Here is a 20,996-nt window from a genome sequence, read left to right on the forward strand (position 1 = left end):
TGATTCCGACACTAGTCAAGAAACGTTAATCACTCATTATTTTTCAAAGGCATTTCACCAAAGACATTTTCGATGGGGTTTAAATGGATGGCTGTCAAATTAAGTAAGCTAGTTTCCCATCGAGCAGCCTACTGAGGTAAAAGAAGCCTGCATCGTCGAGATCTTGTGGCATCAACAACGACAATCAAAGAATTGACAGAGCTGTGTTTCTCACCTGGTTGGTTCTCTTAATAGGCCTCCCTGCTTGAATTAAAACAAATTTAAATATGAAGTTTTCTACACCTCTACCTTCCTCGGACGCCAACCTGGCTCTGTCAAGTGTTACAAGCTCTCCAACGTTATTGTCTGTCAAAATTGGGTGTGTACTGGAATAGTGAATCTACTTTCGAATCTGATTGAGCAAAATCGCAGCATGATGGTGTGCTGGATGAATTAATGTGAAGCCTTGGAGGTGCATGCAAGATCTAGATGGAATGAATTCTGGCAAGATCTCAAGCAAACACTGGGAATCAGTCCATTTTCTATCTACATGCATCATATCTTGTGCGAGACTCGCGCTGGATGGTGTAGCTACCATCACAGTGGAGCTGTCGAGCAGAGCTTCTGTCGACTTTCAACATCATCTAAAGCCTCTTGCGCCCCCGAAGTGCTTCAAATCCTTCATGGCCGACAATTTGGTGTGAGACACGACACGGCCGATAGTGCCGTGTATAGCACGGGACAATCCTTTTGCTTGAACATTAGGTTTCAGTGACAAAACGAATCTAGTTATATAATTTGGAAGTGCTTTTGGAGAGTTTGAGGTTGCTTTACAATTATGGCTCAGGAGTCTTCACCTAGGTGCTTCGTTTCGTGAATCGTCCTGCAAATCACGTCGCAACGATGGTGGTTCAAACCGTTTGTGGGCGAAATTAAGAGCAACCTTTTCTTTGAAGAAATAAACAATGGATTTAGCTCACGGCGCCGTATTTTGTAGCTACTGCATTTTTTGCAACCATTCAGTCGATGTTACATCGCATACTATCCCATCGTTGATCTCGTCAGTTCATCGTTCAAGAACAGACGGGAGCCAGGATTGTGGAATATTCCAATTTGAGATTTTAGAGTTGCCATCAGAGAGCCTCGGAGTACATATGCTTAACCGCGAAAGTTTTGAATCTGAAATTCGCATACAAGCACGTACTCATGTGCAATCAATATTCACCTTTGCTGGATTCCGGTTCCACGAATGTCGTGTCGAATGAGCAAGTACAACAAATATGCTACTCACGGCCAAAACCATTTGCGTATAATTCTTGGTTATCGTTTGATCTTTAATTTCGAAAAAACCCCCCACGCAGTTCCAACACTCGATCGCTCACAACAAGTGACTGGTGACCAGCCTTGATACAAGCAACAATAGAACTCGCTCTACTGGTATGTCAGTTGACACTTTCGTATAGTTGCAAATCAGCTATGGAGCTCCAACACTGACACAAGAGACACCATTGTTTTTAAACCTTAGAACAAGGCAAAACAATATGAAAAATCAAGAAACTACAACTATTACAACATCATCAACGGAACCAGCTCAACCATCAACATCGTCTCCTCCTGCGTCTTCTCCTCCACACGCCAAAGACGACACATCAACACCCAAAGATCCTCAACGTGAGGATAACGGTGTAGACGACACGACGATCGCCCAAGCAGCTACTGGATACTATAAAACGCATTCTTGCACATCACAGAACGCTGCTGCTACTCCACAAGCCGAACCAGAGACATCAACACGACGAGAACATGATGTTGATGAGGGTATAGATGATACAAACCTTGCTCAATCAACTGCTGGAGGTGATATCACTGCTCCGATGGCGTCAGAGAAAGAAAATGGTAACGATGATGGACCTGTCTTGGCTGATGTCCCTCATCGTACATGGGCAGGTAATGAACGAACGTTTTGGGATCAGTCGTATCATTTTATTGAAGAATCGGTTTTTTTGTTCTTAGCTGATGTAAGGCAATGGATGGAATGTGTACCTGATGCAGCACTTGAGAAGGAGGTGGGTAATTCGTTGGGTTTGAAATATCTTTGAAACACAATGACCGATCGCTCCTTGGATTTCCTCAGCTTTTCAACAGTGTTCGTGTCAAATCGGGTTTCAAGTGAGTATAAGCTACATTATGAATCGATGTGATGCATAGATCAAGATTAACTTGTCCTTTTTTCGCCATTCTAATAGCTTCAAAGAGTACACCACCATCGATGTCAGGATCAAGGGTGATGATTTCCCAGACAAGATTGACACTGTAAGTACATGCTTAAATTCGCAATGAACATGGAAGATCTGTGCATATCAGTAGTCGGTCGCTTGAATCTCTTTGTTGGCTCTTTCGCTAGTTCGCCGGAATCAAACTACATCCTCAAATGGTTGCAAACCTGAAACTTTGCGATTATGAAGAACCAACTCCCATTCAAAAGTATGCATTGCCAATCATCAATGCTCGTCGTGACCTTTTGGCTTGTGCTCAGACTGGTAAGCTGCCCAAAAAACCCTACCGCAAATTTGTGTTCTGAAACACTAAACTCTTCGTTCTTCTCTGTAGGAAGTGGGAAAACCGCTGCTTACTTGGTACCTATCACCAACAAGCTGTTGTTGAAGGGCCAAAAGAAAATGGATTCAGGCCCCATAAGTCAACTTGGGCTTAGGTACCCTATTCCAGGTACCGTACACGGTTTTTGGAAGGTTTTTTTGCACTCCCTTTGATCCGAAAGACCTCGACTCGTACTGACTCTGACATATCTTGCACTGTATTTTCACATTAGCTCCACTCGCTCTCATACTTTCTCCAACCCGTGAACTGGCAGTACAAATCTTTCAAGAAGCACGCAAGTTTGCTTACGACACCTGGGTTCGTCCAGCTGTAGCATATGGTGGAGCAGGCACAAATCCCTTGTTGGACCCCATGCGCAAATATGGTTGTGATGTCTTGGTGGCTACTCCAGGACGACTTGCTGACTTTGTCTCGCGTGGTGTTATCACAATGCAAAAGGTCAGATTCTTGGTTATTGATGAGGCTGATCGGTGAGTTAATTAGTAGTATGGCTTGAGGCTTCGTAGCAAGTCGTGGGTATCTCTGCTCATGCTTTTTTGGTGTCTCATCGCCTTTTAGAATGATGGAGTCTCAATTTCTTGACGGAGCTTTGCGCTTCATTGTCAAAGAATCTAGCATGCCTGAAGCAGACCTGACTACCTGCATGTGCAGTGCAACCTTCCCAGTGGATTTACGAAGGATGGCCAAACAATTCTTGGTCGATCCATTGTTGGTCACTGTTGGGGCGGTTGGAAAGGTTCCTTCTGACATTGAGCAAATGGTAAGTGCCCCTTACAACGAACTTTAGTTGGGTTTGGTCAATAGAATTAAGTCCATTGATACTTAGTAAGCTCCGCTCTTGTTTTGCAGTCAGTCTCATCACACCCCTACCTAGATTCAATATGCAGAAGATGGAGAGAAGCGTGAAACCTTGATGTCCTTGTTTGAGGAAGAAATGGATGGATTGGCTCTAATCTTTGTTGCTGTACGTGCTTGCTCGCAAAGAAGATTTGGTCGCAACACGAATGATCATCAAGTTGAACAAGAGCTCAAATCCCTTTCTGATAGACCAAGATGGGAGCTGATTCCTTGGACGATTGGCTTTACAAACAAGGAGTGCCAATCACATCCATTCACTCTGGTCGCACACAAGAAGAACGTGAAGACTCGATTGCTGCTTTTCGCAAGAATAAGTGGTGAGTTAATGGTGGTCTACTTTCCGATGTACTGGAGTCGAAGAATGTTGTTTTTTGCTCATCTATCTGTCTTGTTCTAGTCCATTGATGATTGCTACTGATATTGCAGCTCGTGGTTGGGATATACCAAACGTCACTCGAGTCATCAACTTTGATATGCCAAACAGCATTGATGATTACATTCATCGTATTGGACGAACTGGTGAGTTCATGCCCGTTGTACATCCACCTCGTTTTTTCAGCTGCAGCTCTTACCCAGAATCACCCCAGGCCATACGAGCTAATCAACCACACCTCCTTCATAGCTCGAGTTGGAAACAAGGGCACGGCAATATCCTTCTACAACAATAAGGACGCCCAACTCGCTCCAGACCTCGTCCGAATCCTCAAATCATGCAACCAACCAATCCCAGACTTTTTGGCCGAAGAAGTACCCATGGATGACGAAGGCGAAGAAGGAGCCGAATCTCCTGTTGATGAACTCAAACTTGAAGATTTCGAGGAACCTCCTCCTGCAGATAATAATGCAACTTGGAGTGGATTTCGAGATCCTCCAGCAAAGGATGCTGCCGCTGCTGCTGATGGTGACGGAGGAAAAACTGGTGGAAGTGCTTGGGATGCAGGATCTACTGCTTATGCTGCACCTCAAGACTTAGTTTGGAATGGAGGATCTGAATTTTGAAAATGTCTTTTTCTTTTACTAGTCAATTCTCGCGTGTCGTCTACGAAGCAAGTTTTCTTATGCTAAAGTATGTAAATGTAGATGTATTATATTGCTGCACACGCAACAATCTTTGTATATATTTCGAAAAATACCAAAAAAAGAAAGGCTGGAACTTTTGCTACAATCATCGTGTTGTTGCTTCGCGTCTTCGTGTCATAGCGATCCAAAGGGCTTGTGCAGCACAAAAAAACATAGCTTTCTCCCTCAATGCCCCCGGTATCAGGTCGTGACGTGACAACTACAACTTTCATACTGCTCACACTTTCAACATAATCCCAAAAACCACAAATTCCATCGGTCGCTCTAACAAAATGGCAAGGAAACGACCAGCCAGCGAGCTAGATCACGAAGAAATACCCAAGGAAACGGCACAATCCACCTTCTCAAGTGATTCAGACACTGACGACGAACTATCAACCCCACAAGAATCTCAACCAAAAACATTTTCAAACCTCGGCCTAAATCCATGGCTCCTGAATTCCCTCAAGCAGTTATCCATTCAGCAGCCTACTGAGGTGCAGGATTCTTGTATTGGGCCCATCTTGCAAGGTATGTCTTTCTTGAATCAGTTTTTTTGTTGCAAAAGTTTGACATTTGGGATCAACTAGGACAAGATGTAATTGGATGCGCACGAACCGGAAGTGGTAAAACAGCTGCATTTGCGCTTCCGATCTTGCAAAAACTAGCTGAAGATCCGTTTGGTGTGTTTGCGCTTGTGCTGACTCCTACAAGGTAAGCCAAAAAAAAACTTGAAACTAGAAGATATGCTCACAATTTAGAAATAGAGAGCTTGCATTTCAAATTGCAGAACAGTTTCGGGTGCTAGGTGCTGGAATTAATCTCAAGCAGGCTGTTGTGGTCGGTGGAATGGGTATTTCAAACACGCAAAAGTTGAATGGTTTGGATGATGACTGATCCATTGTGGTTTTTAGATATGATGGTTCAAGCAATCGAGTTATCTAAACGTCCACATGTGATTGTTGCTACGCCTGGTCGTCTCGTGGATCATATTAGAAGTAGTTCTGATACTGTCAATTTGAAGAGACTGCGGTTCCTGGTACGGTATTGTTTGTTATCCACAGTCCTTTCTTTTGCCTCTGCATGTTCTAAACTCATAAATCCCTTTCAAGGTCATGGACGAAGCCGACCGCCTCCTGCACGCCACATTCGCAGAAGATCTTGCAACAATCCTCGAACACATCCCCAACAAGCGCCAAACACTCTTATTCAGTGCTACCATGACATCCGATCTAAAAGATTTACAATTCAACCTTACTGCCAAACCGTTTATATACTATAGCCATGCACGGTACGAGACGGTTGAGAAACTGGATCAGCGGTACCTGTTTGTGCCGAAAAGTGTCCGGGATGCGTACCTGGCCAGGCTGCTGAGGAATGAGTATGAGGAGAAGAGCACGATTTTGTTTACTAGCAAGTGCAGGTATGATGTCAAATTTGTTTCAAGCAAAAAAAAATCCATAAATGCTGAAAGGTAATACGCTAGGAATTGCGAGCGTCTACGCATCATGCTCCGAGAACTCGGCATCAAATGCACAGCCATGCATTCCCTCATGTCGCAATCAGAGCGTATTGCTTCGTTGGCCAAGTTCAAGAGTGGGATTGTGCAGATCTTGTTGGCTACCGATGTTGGGTCCAGGTATCTATCATTTTCCTACTATCCTTTTTTTGCATTGATTATACTCATATTTGTTTTGTTCAGGGGTTTGGACATCCCAGCTGTACAAGTAGTCATAAACTATGAGCTTCCAGCAGACGCGACAGACTATGTGCACCGAGTAGGTCGTACTGCTCGTGCGGGACGTGGTGGTATCTCGATATCCTTTGTGACGGAGCATGATATATCAGTGTTGCTGAATATTGAGCAGCGGATGAGTAAGTTGCTTCGTGCTTCTCATTGCTCGGGCGATCCTGACTTTTTTTGCACTGTAGACAAGAAATTAGTCGAACTGACGATTGCTGAAGACGATGTGCTAGATTCGCTTAACGAGGTATCGCTAGCGCGTCGTGTGGCTATGATGCAGTTGACGGATTCCAAGTTTGGGGAGAGACAAAAGATTAATGCTGAGAAGCAAAAGCTTGTCAAGGAGGGACGGGATGCGGGTGCTGACGGGCAGAGTAGTAAGAAGATTCGAGAATTGTAAAAATTGTGGAACAGAGTAATATAATATAATTTTTAATTTCGAAATTGACAGTTTTGGGAGGTGTTACCAAACACGTCAGTTACACGGCACTTCAACAAAATTAGTATCGAAAGCCAAATTTCTACGTGAATCTTATAGCATTTCCTATTTCAATGACCCTGAGAGCAAGTTGTCTTACACTGCTTTTCACAACTTGCGTACCCCAAAAAGTCCAAAACTCCAAACCCACAATACGACCCGAATCCAACGACAGGAACCACCAAAGATGGCAATCGACTATTCTGGACAAGTAGCTATAGTGACTGGAGGTAAGCAGCCTCGTCTCATTCGAACTTTGCACCTTCAGTGATGATCGTGGGCCTTGTGTTTCGTACTCCAAACGACGAGAACTTTAGCAACATAACAACTCATTCCTCATCTTCCATCTTTCTCATTTATAGCCGCATCTGGATTCGGCCGTGAACTCGTAACTCGCATGGCCAAACAACAAGCAAGGGGAATCATCCTGGTGGACATCCAAGAACACGCTGGTCAAACCGTCGAAAAGGAACTCAACGCTATGTAAAACACCTCTGAATCCATCACAGAATTCACCAGAACTCACTACCTTACCCACTAGTCGCCAAGGATGTGCCAAATTCATCCGTGCAGACGTGGCATCCCCCAAAGACATGAAGCACGTCTTTGCAACAGCCAAATCCCTATACGGCAGCATCAACATTGTGGTCCCCAACGCCGGAATCACGGAAGCCATGCCTATGGAGGACGACGATGACGACAAGTGGATTAAGGTCGTTGATATTGATTTGACTGGGGTTGTTTTGGCCACGAGACTTGCGCTGTCAGAGTGGAAGAAGAGTGGGATGGGCGGTGTTATTGTGCCGACGGCGAGTCTGGCAGGGCTATACCCACAGGCTGGTAGTCCTGTTTGTAAGTTGTTTTTGGGATGTGAAAGCGTTTCGACTTCTAACGTCTGAAGATTGTGCTCTTATTCTTCTCAAATTTTTTGGTTTGAAGATTGTGCTGCTAAAGCTGGTGTTGTGATGCTGGTAAGCTTCTCATCCATTCAGCCATACTGTGTGTGAACTTCAGCAACGGACCAAAACACTCTCATAGGTCCGATCTCTTGAAGGCTTAAAGACTCAGGGCATCAGAGTCAATGCAGTGTACGTGCCCCATTGCTTACCCCACAACTACCTTGGAATTGGGACTTACACGTCTATCGTTTTTCGCTCATTAGCTGCCCAAGCTTCTCACCAACGCCCCTCCTCTCATCAAACCCACGCAAGGACTCTAACGGCCAGATCCCTAAATTCGTACAGGACAGAATCGTTCCCATCTCGCTTGTTGTTGATGCGTTCGAAAAGGTACGTATGTATTAGGACGTGGTTGCGATGTTGGACTGACGTAGTCGGTGTTTTTCGATCAGGCGATCAAGGACGAGTCGTTGGCAGGTGCTATAATTAGGATAACGCCAGAATTCGGCATTGACTTGTATAAACAACGAAAACAGGCTAAGATTTGAGCCTTTGAATACACATTCATTTTGTCGAATGAAGGAAGATTCGTTTGGTATGTTAGATGGGGCTGTGGCGGGTTTCAAGTTTGCGAACTCTCATGCCAGGATTGGAATCCAACTCAAGGCGCAGATTGTATGTACCAGAGGTGCTCCCTGTTGTTCATTGATGGATCTGGTCAAGCATCCCTGGTCAAGCACCATGCTCTAGATCCATCCATTTCGCTATTGATGTTACTAGCTGTTCGGCTTGGACACGAGACGCAACTATGGAAAGCAACATACAAATATAATTTAATGCTCATCTAAGAAATGTTTTTTAATGGATGCTCTCTCACACAAAATGCTATGTTTTACAAATCAACACACTCTCCCTCTCCTTTAAACGCTCTCTACTTGGCAACAAACTCTCCAATATTCGACAACCAAGCCACATACTCCTTTTGTTCCTTGTACTCCAAATAGTTTGGTATAAAGTCCGCCAATGTTGGATCAAATCCACGTTCTTCAAGATACTTGTGGAAGAGATCTTGCAAGTCCTACATCAAAAAAAAAGGATTAAAAGGTGCAAACATATGTTTCTCAAACACTGACCAATTACCTCATCCAAGTCAGCAAAAACAGGCCCACCATAGCCTCCACGTCGCTGCCAATCACCTTCAGCAGATTCGTCATGGGCTACAGAGCTTGAGCGGCGGTATGACACCGAGTCGATGAAAAACACATCGTCTTGGACGGTTGCGCTGACTTCTATGGCGCCGCTGTCTGTCGAGCCGGCTTTCTTGTCGATTATGATTGTGACGGGAATGGAGAGGGACATGCCTTCTGTTTCTGCTTCTTCTTTCTAATGAGGCGTGCGAGGGTTGTAAGTTTCTTGTTGCGTGAAGCCATGATGCAGGTATGAGAGAACGTACTTGGCCTTCAATGGAGTCTTCCATCATTTCTTCGTCTTCTTGGGCGAGTGCGTCGGTGCTGAAGATGACGGAAATTCTAGCAAAAGTTCAGCAAAGGAAGCGTTCGACTTTCTTTCATGGACTTTCTAGGCAACAAACATACTTTTCATTGCCAAATGCACGTGTAAGAGCGACTTCCTTGTTTCCTGGCTTGTCTTCAATCTACAAGATATTCTTTCTTTAGAGCTTTTCGTTTTTTTTGCGTGTGTTGCAAGCAACCCTATACCTTGAACGTCCCCAAATCCTGAAACGATTTCAAGAATGGAGGTAAAGCCTTTTCTTCATTCTCCTTCTCATACTGTAACTCCTCCTTGAGCTTGTGAGATAAATCCTTGTCCACTAGCGTGGCAGAAAAAAGTGAGATATGATGTTTGGACGATCTAGCAGCCATCACATAACAAAACTAGCTCGGCATATCATAAGCCTGTAATTTGATGCAAAATAAATGTAGATCTATGTTGACATGTACCTAACCCATGACTGAATCGAACCATTGAAGACGTTGGAGCGAGTAAAGAAGGCATTGGAGCCATTCGAGATACAGAGACTCGGGCGAGAGCATATTGAGAGCTGGACATCCGGAGGCATGATAGAGTACGAGCTGCTCGGAACATGGTTTGCTCTTACTAGCTACTAAGCTGCGATTGAGTTTTTTTTTTTTGAAGTTGACACGTTGATGTGAGAATGACAACTAGTTAAGTCTGATACTCTAACATCGCATGTTGAGATTTCGTGAGCTTCAACGCTTATTAAGTCAACTATTGCATCCTTCTTGATGGACAAACGCGAAACCCTGTCCCATAAACGTTTTGGCACCATCTCCATGTGTTGCTTAGAAGCAGCACTACCAGCATAACGGAATGCGTGACATACCTCAAAATCACGTACTTTAACTCTTTTTCTGCTTCCGACATCACAACAAAATTGTCGAAAACGGTATCGTCAACTCGTCACAGAAATCCAACAAATTCAATACGGATTGGTAGCGAGGGCCTGTAGGACCAAGTGCCAGGCATCCAGACGACTATATAGATAACGCATAATCATGGACGTTTCCTCAGCTTACCAAAGGCGGCCTCATAGTCGTCGAATACAGGCAAGCTCACCATTTTGGATTTGGAACATAGGTCACCTACTTTAGCAAGGGAGAGAGAGGACCGCTGAGTGTCCATCGCTACCTCCGCTTCCATACATCCTATCCTACGGTTATGATGATCTATATCTTATCCATTTAGTCCTGTTCGTTGTCCTTCAGTGTATACTCCTTTGTTTGTAGTTTGTAGACAACCTAACGGATGGGAGTATTATCCCAACCAAAGAGACCACGAAGCTTCGATTCACGTGCTTTCAAGAAAACGATGCGACACCTTGATAGTCATCAAAGTGTTTTGCGAGCTCAAATTTCAAATGTCAACGCGTCAAAATTCCCAAAAAACACTCCAAACTCGAAAGCATCAAACAAGGCCCTCATTGGAGACCAAGGACATTTACTGAAGACTTTGATACTGGATTTGCACGATCATGAGTCGACAAGAATCAGCTCCTGGAACGAAATGGTATGCATATCTGTCTGTTTCACGTGTCTATTTGAAGAATGGCGCATGGACACCGTACGCTACTATGACAAGTCATTCCAAAGTGTCGAATGATGATCACTATTCATCAATTCATGTTATTTAATGTATTTCAAGTGTCTTTTGTCTTTCAAAGTTATGTTTTTCTGTTTTGACATCTTGCTCCATTTTGCGAGAACTACCTCACTGACAATCCTATTTTCCCATTCATCAAACCAGTTTCGTGGGGAATCTCTCCTGGAGTACTGAATGTAAAACCAAAGCACTTTTTTGGAAATGATTACTCCCAACCACTTGACGTTTCACATTCAACTGTGATTTTGCTCCTTTTTTTGGGTCTTTAGCTGATCATCTCCGATCTGCATTCGAACCGTACGGAAACGTCACAGACAGCTTTGTACTCAAGGATCGTGAATCTGGTCGCAGTCGTGGATTTGGATTTGTGACCATGTCGACTCCTGACGAAGCAAATGCTGCCATCAGGTGTGTTGATTACCTTTCAGGTTCATTACAGCAAAGTACTCATCATTCTACTGAAAGCGCATTGAATGAAACGGATCTCGATGGACGGTATGTGCCATGCATGAAAAGCCGTTTTTTTGACATGAGTGATGACATGTCAAACTCATATTTTCGGTATCAATCGCTATACGTTTCTTTAATACCATTCATATACTATGATCGTCTAGAAACATTCGTGTCAACCTCGCTGAATCTAGTATGACATTATTAATCATCAACATCAACCGTCATGATTAATTCACCTTTGAGCTAAATCACTCCTTTGTTCTCGACTAGCTCCTCGTGGAGGTGGAGGTGGTGGATACAGTGGTGGTAGTGGAGGTGGAGGTAATGCATTCGTTCTGCTCTGTTGATGTCTTTCTCAGTCGAATGCCTTCATGATTTGCATGTGCACCTAACACAAATGATTCTCAATTGCATTAGGATACGGTGGTGGAGGTGGAGGTAATGCATTCTTGCGGCTTGGTCGCTGCTTTCTTTGCAATCGAATGCCTTTATGATTTGCATTTACACCAAACACTAATCAATCCCTTGCATTAGGATACGGCAGTGGTGGAGGAGGAAACTATGGCGGTGGTGGAGGAGGTAATCGACTGGCGTTCTTGCCTCAACAAACGCTCTGCATCTTATCTCTACCGTGTCACTCTAAAATAGGCTACCAACAACGAGGATCCGCTTATGGCAACTACTGATTCTCCTCTCTGGTCTGTTCTCTCCCCATTGTTGCTAATTAAAAAATGTTGAGGCTAGGGTATGTTTCTTGTTGCTTTTCTTATATCATGTTATATGATTCGAGGATTGTGGATTGGGAGTGTTGCAGAAAAGCTAGTACCAACTTGTATATTTCGATATGTAAAACCTGCATCGTCTGATAAATCGTGTTTGTGTTTTCAATGCGATGGCACTTCTATCTTGATATGAGATAGCAGGCTACAGTAAAGTGATAACGTAGCAGGTCGCAAAATGGTAAGGGAGAGTAAAATTCCCAAGACTACATTCCAAACCCCAACAAAGAGAGAAAAATGACTATATTAAACCTCAAGGAGAAACAATCCCCAAACATATCAATGGATACTAATATATAACTACACCACAAGAGAGTCCTTCAAAAATGCTTTTACACCCTTCCTTTTCGATCTTTACACCCAACATGTCATCTATCTTACACCCTTCTAATGACAAACAATCTGTCTTCTCCTAACAGGTTCTTGTTCCCTAGTATTGGGAATACCCAACAGCACCACGATGAGCAGCTTGCTCTAACTGGTGTTCCAGCTGTTTTATACGTTCAGCCATATCTCGCTGGGTACGAGACAAGACCGTTTTTTCATTCTCTAAGACAGCGACACGGGTAATCAATCTCGAGTTATCGGTTTCTAGTTCATTGACTCTTGATTCAAGGGTATCCATCTTGGCGAGTTTACGTTGTCGTGACCTTCGAGCTGAAAAAAGGCAGTACAGGCTTTGTCAGAGGCTTGCCAAAACACCTTCATATGAAACAACACTTCAAAAACTTTAAAGACATGATCAAAAAAGCTCACCAGCTTCAGTATTCTTGAGCCTCTTCTGCGTCAGCGGATTACTATTCACACCAACAGACTCATCGTCCGAATCATCAATCACTTTACTTGAATTATTCCTTGTGGTCCTGCCCACAGGCACAGGTGGGAAATTAGCTGGTCGGGCATTGATAACAACACCACCTCGTGGTGCTTGTGATGGCGTCTCTGCCTCAGGCATTATAGTCAGATGGACTTGAGATGATTTTGGCATGTTTACGTGATAGTCTGTCATCATCATTCCATCTGCTGGTCTAGGTGGTGGAGCGTGTTGAATTGGTGCTGATGATGTTGACTGTTTACGTGATGGTATTTGTTGCTGTTGATGTTGAGGTATCGCTGCGTTTGACGGTATTGGTGCTGGAGGTGGAGCACGTTTGGGATCTAGTTGGTCTGATGCCTTCCTTTTACTCCTTGTTCTGTTGTTGCTATCGTTATTGTTACTGCCTTCACTCATATCGTGTTGAGCCTGCTGTTGCTGCTGTCGAGGACGACTTTCTTTAGGTTCAACCTTGGGAAGAACCAGACCTACTGAGCTCCTTCGACGCATATAATGCGATGATGGAGCAGGCGAGTCTAGACTAGACTCAAATAACTCAAAATCCGGGTAATGGAATGCTGGTGGGGCTGGAGCTATGTGACTATATGGCAGGATGGTTTCAGATAGAATCATGGGAGGGAGAGACACAGTGGTGCTGATTGGACCCGAAGATGATGGTATATTAATGGATCCGGTTCTGGGTATAGTATGGATGCTAGTTGTTAGGGGCAAAAGCGCGTCGTGATGCAAGCCGAGCAGAGTGTCATCCTTCACTTCTGTCGCTGGCGGAGATGGAAATGGCGATTCCCAATCTAATCAGAGCAAAATTGTAAGCGAATCCGTTTTCGAGAACCTGGGGGTGTATATCACCACCACGCAAACTTTTTCTCGGCCTTCTACAACTCACTCCGTCGCAAGACCGTGAGACCAAGACCAGCATTTGCCGAATCGTCATGCATCGGGCTAGCCGAATCTGAAGTTGACGATCCATAATACGAAGCCGGAGACGTTCGAATGCTTGTTCTACTGGTGGTCTCATGTACTAGTGGGTCGGGATGAGATGCGTGCTGAAGTGGGGTATGCTGTGTATGGAGAGAAGCCAAGAATCGATCGAGGTCATCCTCATTCAAGTCTGCTAGCGGATCATCGGTATTCAGACTGCCGACAAATTCTAAATCTTCAAAAGTCGGAGCAATGTCATATGGAAAGTAATTGTTGTTCAAGTGTCGATGAGGCATAGCTAGATGTGGATTATAGATCAGCTCATTATTCGATTACAACAGGTTCTATTCGATAGATAGGACATACCGTTTTTTCTTTGCTCGTCCCAATTTCCCAAAACCGAAACGGCAGTTTAGTTTTTAGCGGCTATGTAGTGAGTACTATTGCAATTAGCTGTCTAATCTTTGCTCTATTACGCTCTTGGTCAACTGGGTCTGCAGCCCTTTTAACAGAAAACGTGACAGTGCATTTTTGCAACTTCCAAGGTCGTCCAAGGTTGACCAAATTTCTGAGATTGCGATGCTTACCCCTGCAGATGGCGACAATGATCGACAGAACTTGAACTGACACGTTCGTTTGCTGAGTATCTCTACGAACTCTGCGAATTTTTTGATCAGGTGGAGAAGAACAAGGCCGTGATGTAGAAAAAGGAAAGTTTGTTAGGTAACAGAACACCCTAGGGGCTTAATCAGAGCCTTTTCCAACCCAAAAGGGTGGATTCCTCTGTGGGTTCTTGACTGCACTCTTCCGTTCCGGTTTGTAAAATGTGTCTCTGTGTGTATTGATCGCCTGACACTCGACACTACTCAAATTCAAGAGTTCCAAAACATAAAATGTTTTAAAATGGTCATCAGAAAGTTGTATTTGGAGGTTTGGTGCTCGACACCACCCTCAGACTCGAAAGAAAAACTCATAATTATGGATTTATTTGAACACCATGCATTGTCCAGCAGGAGATGCAGAAGCAGCAGGGGATGCACGGGCTGCAGTTCCAGAACCTCCTGATCCGGCAAAGCAATCAGTACAGATCTTTTTACCAACTTGCAGGTTGGTACAGTCGATAAAATTGTTATAGACTTGTTGGTTGAAAGAGACCAACTTGTCCGCAGGGTTTGGCTATTGGAAAAGTGTTTGATTTTAGTTCAGGACCCGTTGGTGTAACAAAACGATTGGAATTTTGGTAAGTTACCCCTTGCTCATCAAACTTCACTGCAATCTTAAAGCAGTCATCACCAGGTTGCGCCTAAGAGGAAGAACTAAGTTCCGGTTTCACAGGATTTCTTTCACGAGCCAAGAGAAGAGCCTTCATACCTTGTAGATGTTTGTGCAGTTGGCCAATGGATTTGGACAACCACTTGCACCACAGACACAGAGCGTGTTGTTAGGATAGATAGTCTGGTCGATTTTTAAACCAGGGTTGAGAGGAACTATTCAAAAAATGATTCAAGTCAGACTGATGCTTGTTGCGATAATGACCCAAACGTTTGTGTGTAAGTACCCAGATCAGAAGCGTTTTTCAAATAAAAGTTCTGAGAAATGTAATCTAAGGTGTTACCGGGCTGAACAGTATACATCTTGCCCTGTTTATTATCGAGACAGAGAGAGAGTCAATACTATGTCTTGCTCGAATCATAGACAACAATTTCCGCACAACATTAAATAACATACGCAATTTGTGATAGGTTTGTAAGGACAATCGTTGGTGGTATCATCACATCCTCGAGCACTGCTGATGGCCAGAGCGATAATAGCAATGTAGACAAACCAGAAGTTAATCTTTGGAGCCATTCACAGAGTCGATTTCTTGTAGCTCCCGATTCGATCTTGATCACTAAGATGCCGACGAAGAGCCCTGCTGAGAGCTTGAGGAGCTTGGTAGGCTTAACTTTACGAGTTCAAAGACAGGGTGTAGCTTGTGATGATGTTATGAAGAAAGTTGCGTTGCACATCATGCAAACCAAATTCTCGTTTGTAGATCTTTGGCACATCTTGACCAGATAAAGGTGATCACAAGAGAACGTAGAGCATACAGGGTAACGAGGATGAGTTCTAACTTGACGTATAGGGAATACCGAAGACCTCCACGATTCAACTACGAAATCTGTCAATTCACAATGCAGCTACGACCATTATTCACCACTTTCCGCATTCTTAAAATAAATCCCATTCTCGTCCAATTCTGTCCACTTCAACCGCCTGTCCAAAGAAAACACCACACAGTTCATTGTATGAGAATCGTTTATATTCTTGTGTCGATTTATAATCTTGGCTTGTAAGAAAACGAGAGGAGCCTAACCCAGACAAAAACAACATCACTCTTATATACATTTTACAGAGCAACAACGATCATCACACCAAGACAGATGATCGATACAGCACTGAGACCAGCTCGAGTAGCAGAGTTTGCTCGCACTTGAGGCAGAGCACCAGTAGATTGAGAGACAGGCACGGGCACCTGAGGTACCTGAGTTTGGAAGAGTACCTGTTTGGCTGTTTGCTGCTGTGGTGTTGGCAATGGACCGGATACGATTGTTCCAACTGGAGACGAGCTAGGCAATGGAGAAAACAGTCCTACAGGTGGTAAATTACCACCACTATCACCGCCAGAAGACGGACTGGGCAGTAGGGGCAGTCCAGTAGCTGGGGCGCCGCCACCAGCAGCGTTCGGGCTAGGAGGGCCACCACCACCAACAACTGGATAGGGAGACACATTCGGAGATGCCAGGCCACCACCGACTACCCCGCCAGTAGCTTGTGGTCCGTTACCAGGGCCTATAAACGAATCGAAAAGATATCATCAGACGCCGGTTCTCAAACAGCAATCTCGTTGTATTGAACTCACCATAACTACCACAGCCACCTCCCACGCAATTAGGTAGACTAGATGGAGTAGATTTGGTGCTATTGAGGAAGCAGTCCACACAGATGGATTGACCGACTTGCAAATTATTGCAATCTATTGGAGTTCCAAGGGCCTTGTTGAGGTTTATCAACTTGGTCGCTGGGTTGGGTCCCTGGTAATCAAAATGAATGGCTGTGTGACACCATGGATAGTTGGTTAGTGTTCAATCATCAGCGAATTTTCATCTGGGTCTTACCGATATCAAAGCAAGTATCATTGTACTTGACTTGGTATAGCTTGGAGCAAGTTGGTGCAGGACGAGGGGATGCGAGAGCACCAGGTCCACACACACAGACTGAGTTTCCAGGCTAGTGTAAGAGTTTCATTAGTTTTGTGTTGTAACGTGGATTTCAACCAAAAGAAAGTCATTGAAAGACGGGTCGAAAGGATTTCAGAGTCCTTAAGATACTTACGTAGATGAATTGTGACAATATTAATCCAGGGTTCAGAGTTACTGAAAGGATGTGGAGAGAAGAAGGTCAGACTTTATTCCAAGATGAGTGGAGGTTGGAACACTGTCTGACTCACTAAGATCTGACGCATTAGCCCAGCCATATCTCTGAGCAACCATGGTAAGGGTATCTCCTTGCTGGATAGTATAGTTGGCCACACTACATTCATATTGTGTTAAGAAGTTGTGCGGCAGTGGAACTCGAATATGCCAGAAGGACGGATTCTGCTTCGGATAAAGGACAAGGATCAAGCTTCTCCATGAAGCATAAAGCTTACCAGCCATCAATGAGATGGAACGGACACGTATCTGCTCCTGGACCGGTACAGGCCAGCGCTGCTGGAACGACCAACAGCACAGAGAACTTGCATAAGATAGAGAAACCATTTAGAGATTGATATGCATGCAGAAAATATGCACGAGGCAGAGAAATCCAATAGCAAAGCAATGCTTCCTCTTGGCTCCACAACTTACTAAGGCCAACCAAGAGATTTGTGATCTCATTTTGCGATAGAGCAAGTGTTTTCAGTTGAAGATGATGGTTCAACGAATGGAAATGATTTTCGTGCTTTTGAGTTCCTGCACCAAAAGCCTCTGATTGAATGGGGGCAGTGAAGTTCGGATTTGAGAAATGTTGTGTATTTAGAATCGGGTCTTGTAGTGCCAACTTCCACCTGCTGAATATTCTTCTGAAAGCCTTAATCATTGCGAGAAACGCGTTACGAATATAACATTGTGATGGCCTTCAAAGTGATTCTCGGCCGAAACTGTGACATGAGTTGTTACATTGATTTCACCATCCAACATCAATAATGAAACGAGCTCCACTAATAGCGAGACAAGTTATACGTGCATACTCTAGCACGGGTCAAAATGTGCCTCCATTGTCTTCTTCATCTTCATCGACAAGCAACAAACTAACACCAGAGCAACGTTCAAAGCTCATAGCAATGTTGAGAGTAGACCATGCGGGTGAAATAGGAGCTGATTTCATATACAGAGGTCAGTTAGCTGTACTGGGATCCACTTCTGATGCTGGAAGAACAGTCAAGGTAATCATTTGAACATTTGGATGATCGATCAAACACGTTATTACAATCAGTATCATGAAGCTAACTTTTATATTATCGTCGTAGAGAATGCACGAACAAGAAGAATTGCATCTGAAATCCTTCGATACAATTCTCGCAAACAATCGAGTACGTCCATCTGCACTAAGACCTCTTTGGGAAACGGCTGGTTTTGCTATGGGTGTTGGTTCTGCACTACTGGGTAAAGAAGCTGCTATGGCTTGTACTGAAGCTGTCGAAACGGTTATTGGTGAACACTACAACGAGTTGAGAATAGTTTGACGTTGTGTGGTGGAAGCCCGTTGCTGTGGAAGCCGTATAGCTAACACCCAAACTATACTAGTCAATTGAGAGAACTGCTAAAGATGGAAGGCAATGAAGATGTTGCCAAGTTGCAGCAAGTCATCAAAGATTTCAGAGATGATGAACTTGAGCATTTGGATACTGCCGTCAATTACGATGCTCATCAAGTACGAGCTTGCGCATTCCCAATCATACGTTGACAGCGCAACAGCTTAAACCCTTATATTCTCCATGTAGGCTCCATTGTATACCCCACTTACAGCAGTCATCAAACAGACGTGTCGAGTGGCCATCTGGGTTGCTCAAAGGATATAGCCTCTGCATGAACAAACCACTTATTGTATAGATCTCACTGCTATTATAATCTCCTGTCTATCGAACGATGACGATGGTTGGTGATTATAAAACGCAGATGTGTATCGTTGCTACGTCACAAACCCACTGTAGAGCTAGAGCAACTTGGACTGATCTCGCATTCTCATTACGTTCAAAGCGAGTTGAAGCCATTATGTAGTGTTCCTGGTATCGTTCAACACTGTAACGGTTATAACTTCAAAAGTTCAGTCTCAAACGACTATTACGCGGCAAATCAGATTACTGTCGATATTGTAGTTCCAACCCATATAAATTTCTCGTGGGGTTGGAGTTTTCGAGCTTGGCACCTTCGATTTTGATCACTTGGACACTTTAGTACAGGCGAGCTTCCAAGAATGAATCGTGACTTTAATGATTTAGAGAGCTGCTTGTGAGCTCGTGTATATCTGAAGGGATGTATTTCGGTTTTCAACCCTGTACGCATCGTCAAAGCAAAAACTTTACGAACATCAATTTTTTTGTTGGAGACAAAACACCACGACTCTTTGTTAATGGACCTCCGTCTGCCAGTACCCGTTCTGGATGGCATCATCGAGTACACGAACAATCGGAAGCTTTCTACTCAGCAGCTCTCGTGTCCAAACAATGGAAAATGGCAGCAATTAGAAAGATGTATCGTATCATAAAGTCGACACCGATAGTCTTGCCTTTGTCGATTCCTTCATCTGGATGCTTGACGCGTCTGCCCATAACCCAATGTACTCTCAAAAGCCATTGACTATTACGAAAAGTCTCACGGCACAAGCCGTCTCAGTTGGGAGGTGCCTGTCATATGCTGGGACGAAATCTCATGTCTTAGTGTACAACTTTACAGGCTCTCGACATAAAAAATGACCAGCTCGCACTATTGGACTTCAGTATCGCCAACTCTGGAGGCATTGACGTTACGTAAGAAAGATGTAGGAATTGCAGGGTCAACATCGCCTGAAGATTGGAGCGATTTGCCACCAATCACCCGAACGTACAGAAGATCCAACTGTATCGTTCCCCTCCATCAGAAATAAACCAAGCTTTGAGTATATGGTGTCTTGTCGAGTTTAGAAGCTTCAAAGATGGATTTGATAGCGTCGGATGGGCAGCATTAGTAAAAGGCAGCAAAGACTCCTTACGGACGCTATACATCTCCCAACATGAAAGCCGCTATCTCGTGTACCGAACACGGCACATTCACTAATACAAATAGTGTAGTATTTGACGTGTGGATTTGCCTTCTGGATTCTTCCAATCTTTGGGCAACTGTCGCCTGGTTTAAATCTCAGATTTGTGTCACGGATGGTCGCGGCAGGTGAGACTCCATGATTCCTTTGAATTCAAATGTTGTTTGCTGATTTCAACTGCTAATGGATCTAGAACGGGTGCTGGCAACGTCTAGTGCTACCTTCAAGAGCTTAAGAGGAGCATGATGGAGCCAGTCCTCGAATCCCCGATATTTTTATATCATGATTTCCCAATGCTGAAAGCGCTCTGTATATCCGATAATGCCACCATTTCTGACGGGCTACTCATGAGATCAACTCCACTAGGCAGCGTCACCTTCTTTAGTCTCGACGTCGAACAACTTCAAAGGCAATTGGATTACGGAGCTCTTTTAACGTCATGCCAAGTCTACAGGGTATATTCATCGATTCAAATGCTAGGTTCGCTATCCGTTGTAGAGTCGTTGAGGATTTGGGGCAATGCGTTGATGGCGGCGTTTTCACTGAGACCGCCAACATCTCCAGAGTTGGCACTTGACGGAATGGGTGGGTGTACATTTGTTGTTTCAGACTAGAATTGCTAATGGGCTGCCAAAGGACATTGATGGACAAGGAGAACAGTTACGTGAACGTATAACTGCTGCTACCAGTGGCAAACTAAGAATTGATGAGAGTTGGGTTTGCCGCAGAGGATGAAGCCCTAGTAGATTCTATAACAAGGGAAGCAATATGTAGGATGATAGAGATACATAGATTGGTATTGAACAGCAGTTACAAGTAAGCATGGCGCTGGTGCTCGTCATTGAATTTCTGCTTGTCTTTCATACCATGGCTCTCTGTACTGCTTTCAGGAGCTAGAGTCAAACATTGGACA

General features: G+C 44.1%; 6 protein-coding genes across 6 annotated transcripts; 5 read left to right on the top strand and 1 right to left on the bottom strand.

Moving 5' to 3' along the window:
- Window positions 1-1,520: 1,520 nt before the first annotated feature.
- On the top strand, window positions 1,521-4,455 carry SmJEL517_g05229 (uncharacterized protein; the record flags this gene model as incomplete). The annotated part of the gene is made up of 12 exons (XM_031171155.1): window positions 1,521-1,926; window positions 1,993-2,045; window positions 2,114-2,148; window positions 2,226-2,292; window positions 2,384-2,519; window positions 2,590-2,706; window positions 2,810-3,068; window positions 3,157-3,358; window positions 3,473-3,562; window positions 3,646-3,773; window positions 3,854-3,975; window positions 4,079-4,455. 12 exons carry the CDS (start codon window positions 1,521-1,523, stop codon window positions 4,453-4,455), a joined length of 1,992 nt encoding a protein of 663 aa, XP_031022847.1.
- Window positions 4,456-4,808: 353 nt separating this feature from the next.
- Window positions 4,809-6,659, top strand: SmJEL517_g05230 (uncharacterized protein; the record flags this gene model as incomplete). The annotated part of the gene is made up of 8 exons (XM_031171156.1): window positions 4,809-5,046; window positions 5,106-5,229; window positions 5,283-5,368; window positions 5,430-5,554; window positions 5,628-5,938; window positions 6,002-6,154; window positions 6,218-6,390; window positions 6,448-6,659. 8 exons carry the CDS (start codon window positions 4,809-4,811, stop codon window positions 6,657-6,659), a joined length of 1,422 nt encoding a protein of 473 aa, XP_031022867.1.
- Window positions 6,660-6,924: 265 nt separating this feature from the next.
- On the top strand, window positions 6,925-8,184 carry SmJEL517_g05231 (uncharacterized protein; the record flags this gene model as incomplete). The annotated part of the gene is made up of 7 exons (XM_031171157.1): window positions 6,925-6,967; window positions 7,100-7,220; window positions 7,279-7,589; window positions 7,677-7,708; window positions 7,776-7,825; window positions 7,900-8,026; window positions 8,089-8,184. The coding sequence occupies 7 exons, from the start codon at window positions 6,925-6,927 to the stop codon at window positions 8,182-8,184; spliced, it is 780 nt and encodes a 259-aa protein (XP_031022866.1).
- Window positions 8,185-8,567: 383 nt separating this feature from the next.
- SmJEL517_g05232 (uncharacterized protein) lies at window positions 8,568-9,742 on the bottom strand (the record flags this gene model as incomplete). The annotated part of the gene is made up of 6 exons (XM_031171158.1): window positions 8,568-8,714; window positions 8,777-9,019; window positions 9,090-9,165; window positions 9,232-9,290; window positions 9,355-9,467; window positions 9,598-9,742. 6 exons carry the CDS (start codon window positions 9,740-9,742, stop codon window positions 8,568-8,570), a joined length of 783 nt encoding a protein of 260 aa, XP_031022865.1.
- Window positions 9,743-10,649: 907 nt separating this feature from the next.
- SmJEL517_g05233 (uncharacterized protein) lies at window positions 10,650-11,916 on the top strand (the record flags this gene model as incomplete). The annotated part of the gene is made up of 9 exons (XM_031171159.1): window positions 10,650-10,738; window positions 10,922-10,953; window positions 11,047-11,185; window positions 11,243-11,272; window positions 11,392-11,420; window positions 11,501-11,551; window positions 11,648-11,668; window positions 11,765-11,809; window positions 11,879-11,916. The coding sequence occupies 9 exons, from the start codon at window positions 10,650-10,652 to the stop codon at window positions 11,914-11,916; spliced, it is 474 nt and encodes a 157-aa protein (XP_031022864.1).
- A 6,074-nt stretch (window positions 11,917-17,990) lies between these two features.
- Window positions 17,991-18,866, top strand: SmJEL517_g05234 (uncharacterized protein; the record flags this gene model as incomplete). The annotated part of the gene is made up of 4 exons (XM_031171160.1): window positions 17,991-18,230; window positions 18,315-18,514; window positions 18,592-18,718; window positions 18,789-18,866. 4 exons carry the CDS (start codon window positions 17,991-17,993, stop codon window positions 18,864-18,866), a joined length of 645 nt encoding a protein of 214 aa, XP_031022871.1.
- Between the last annotated feature and the right edge of the window lie 2,130 nt (window positions 18,867-20,996).

This window comes from Synchytrium microbalum (assembly GCF_006535985.1).
Source record: "Synchytrium microbalum strain JEL517 chromosome Unknown SmJEL517_scf0045, whole genome shotgun sequence".
NCBI lineage: Eukaryota > Fungi > Chytridiomycota > Chytridiomycetes > Synchytriales > Synchytriaceae > Synchytrium > Synchytrium microbalum.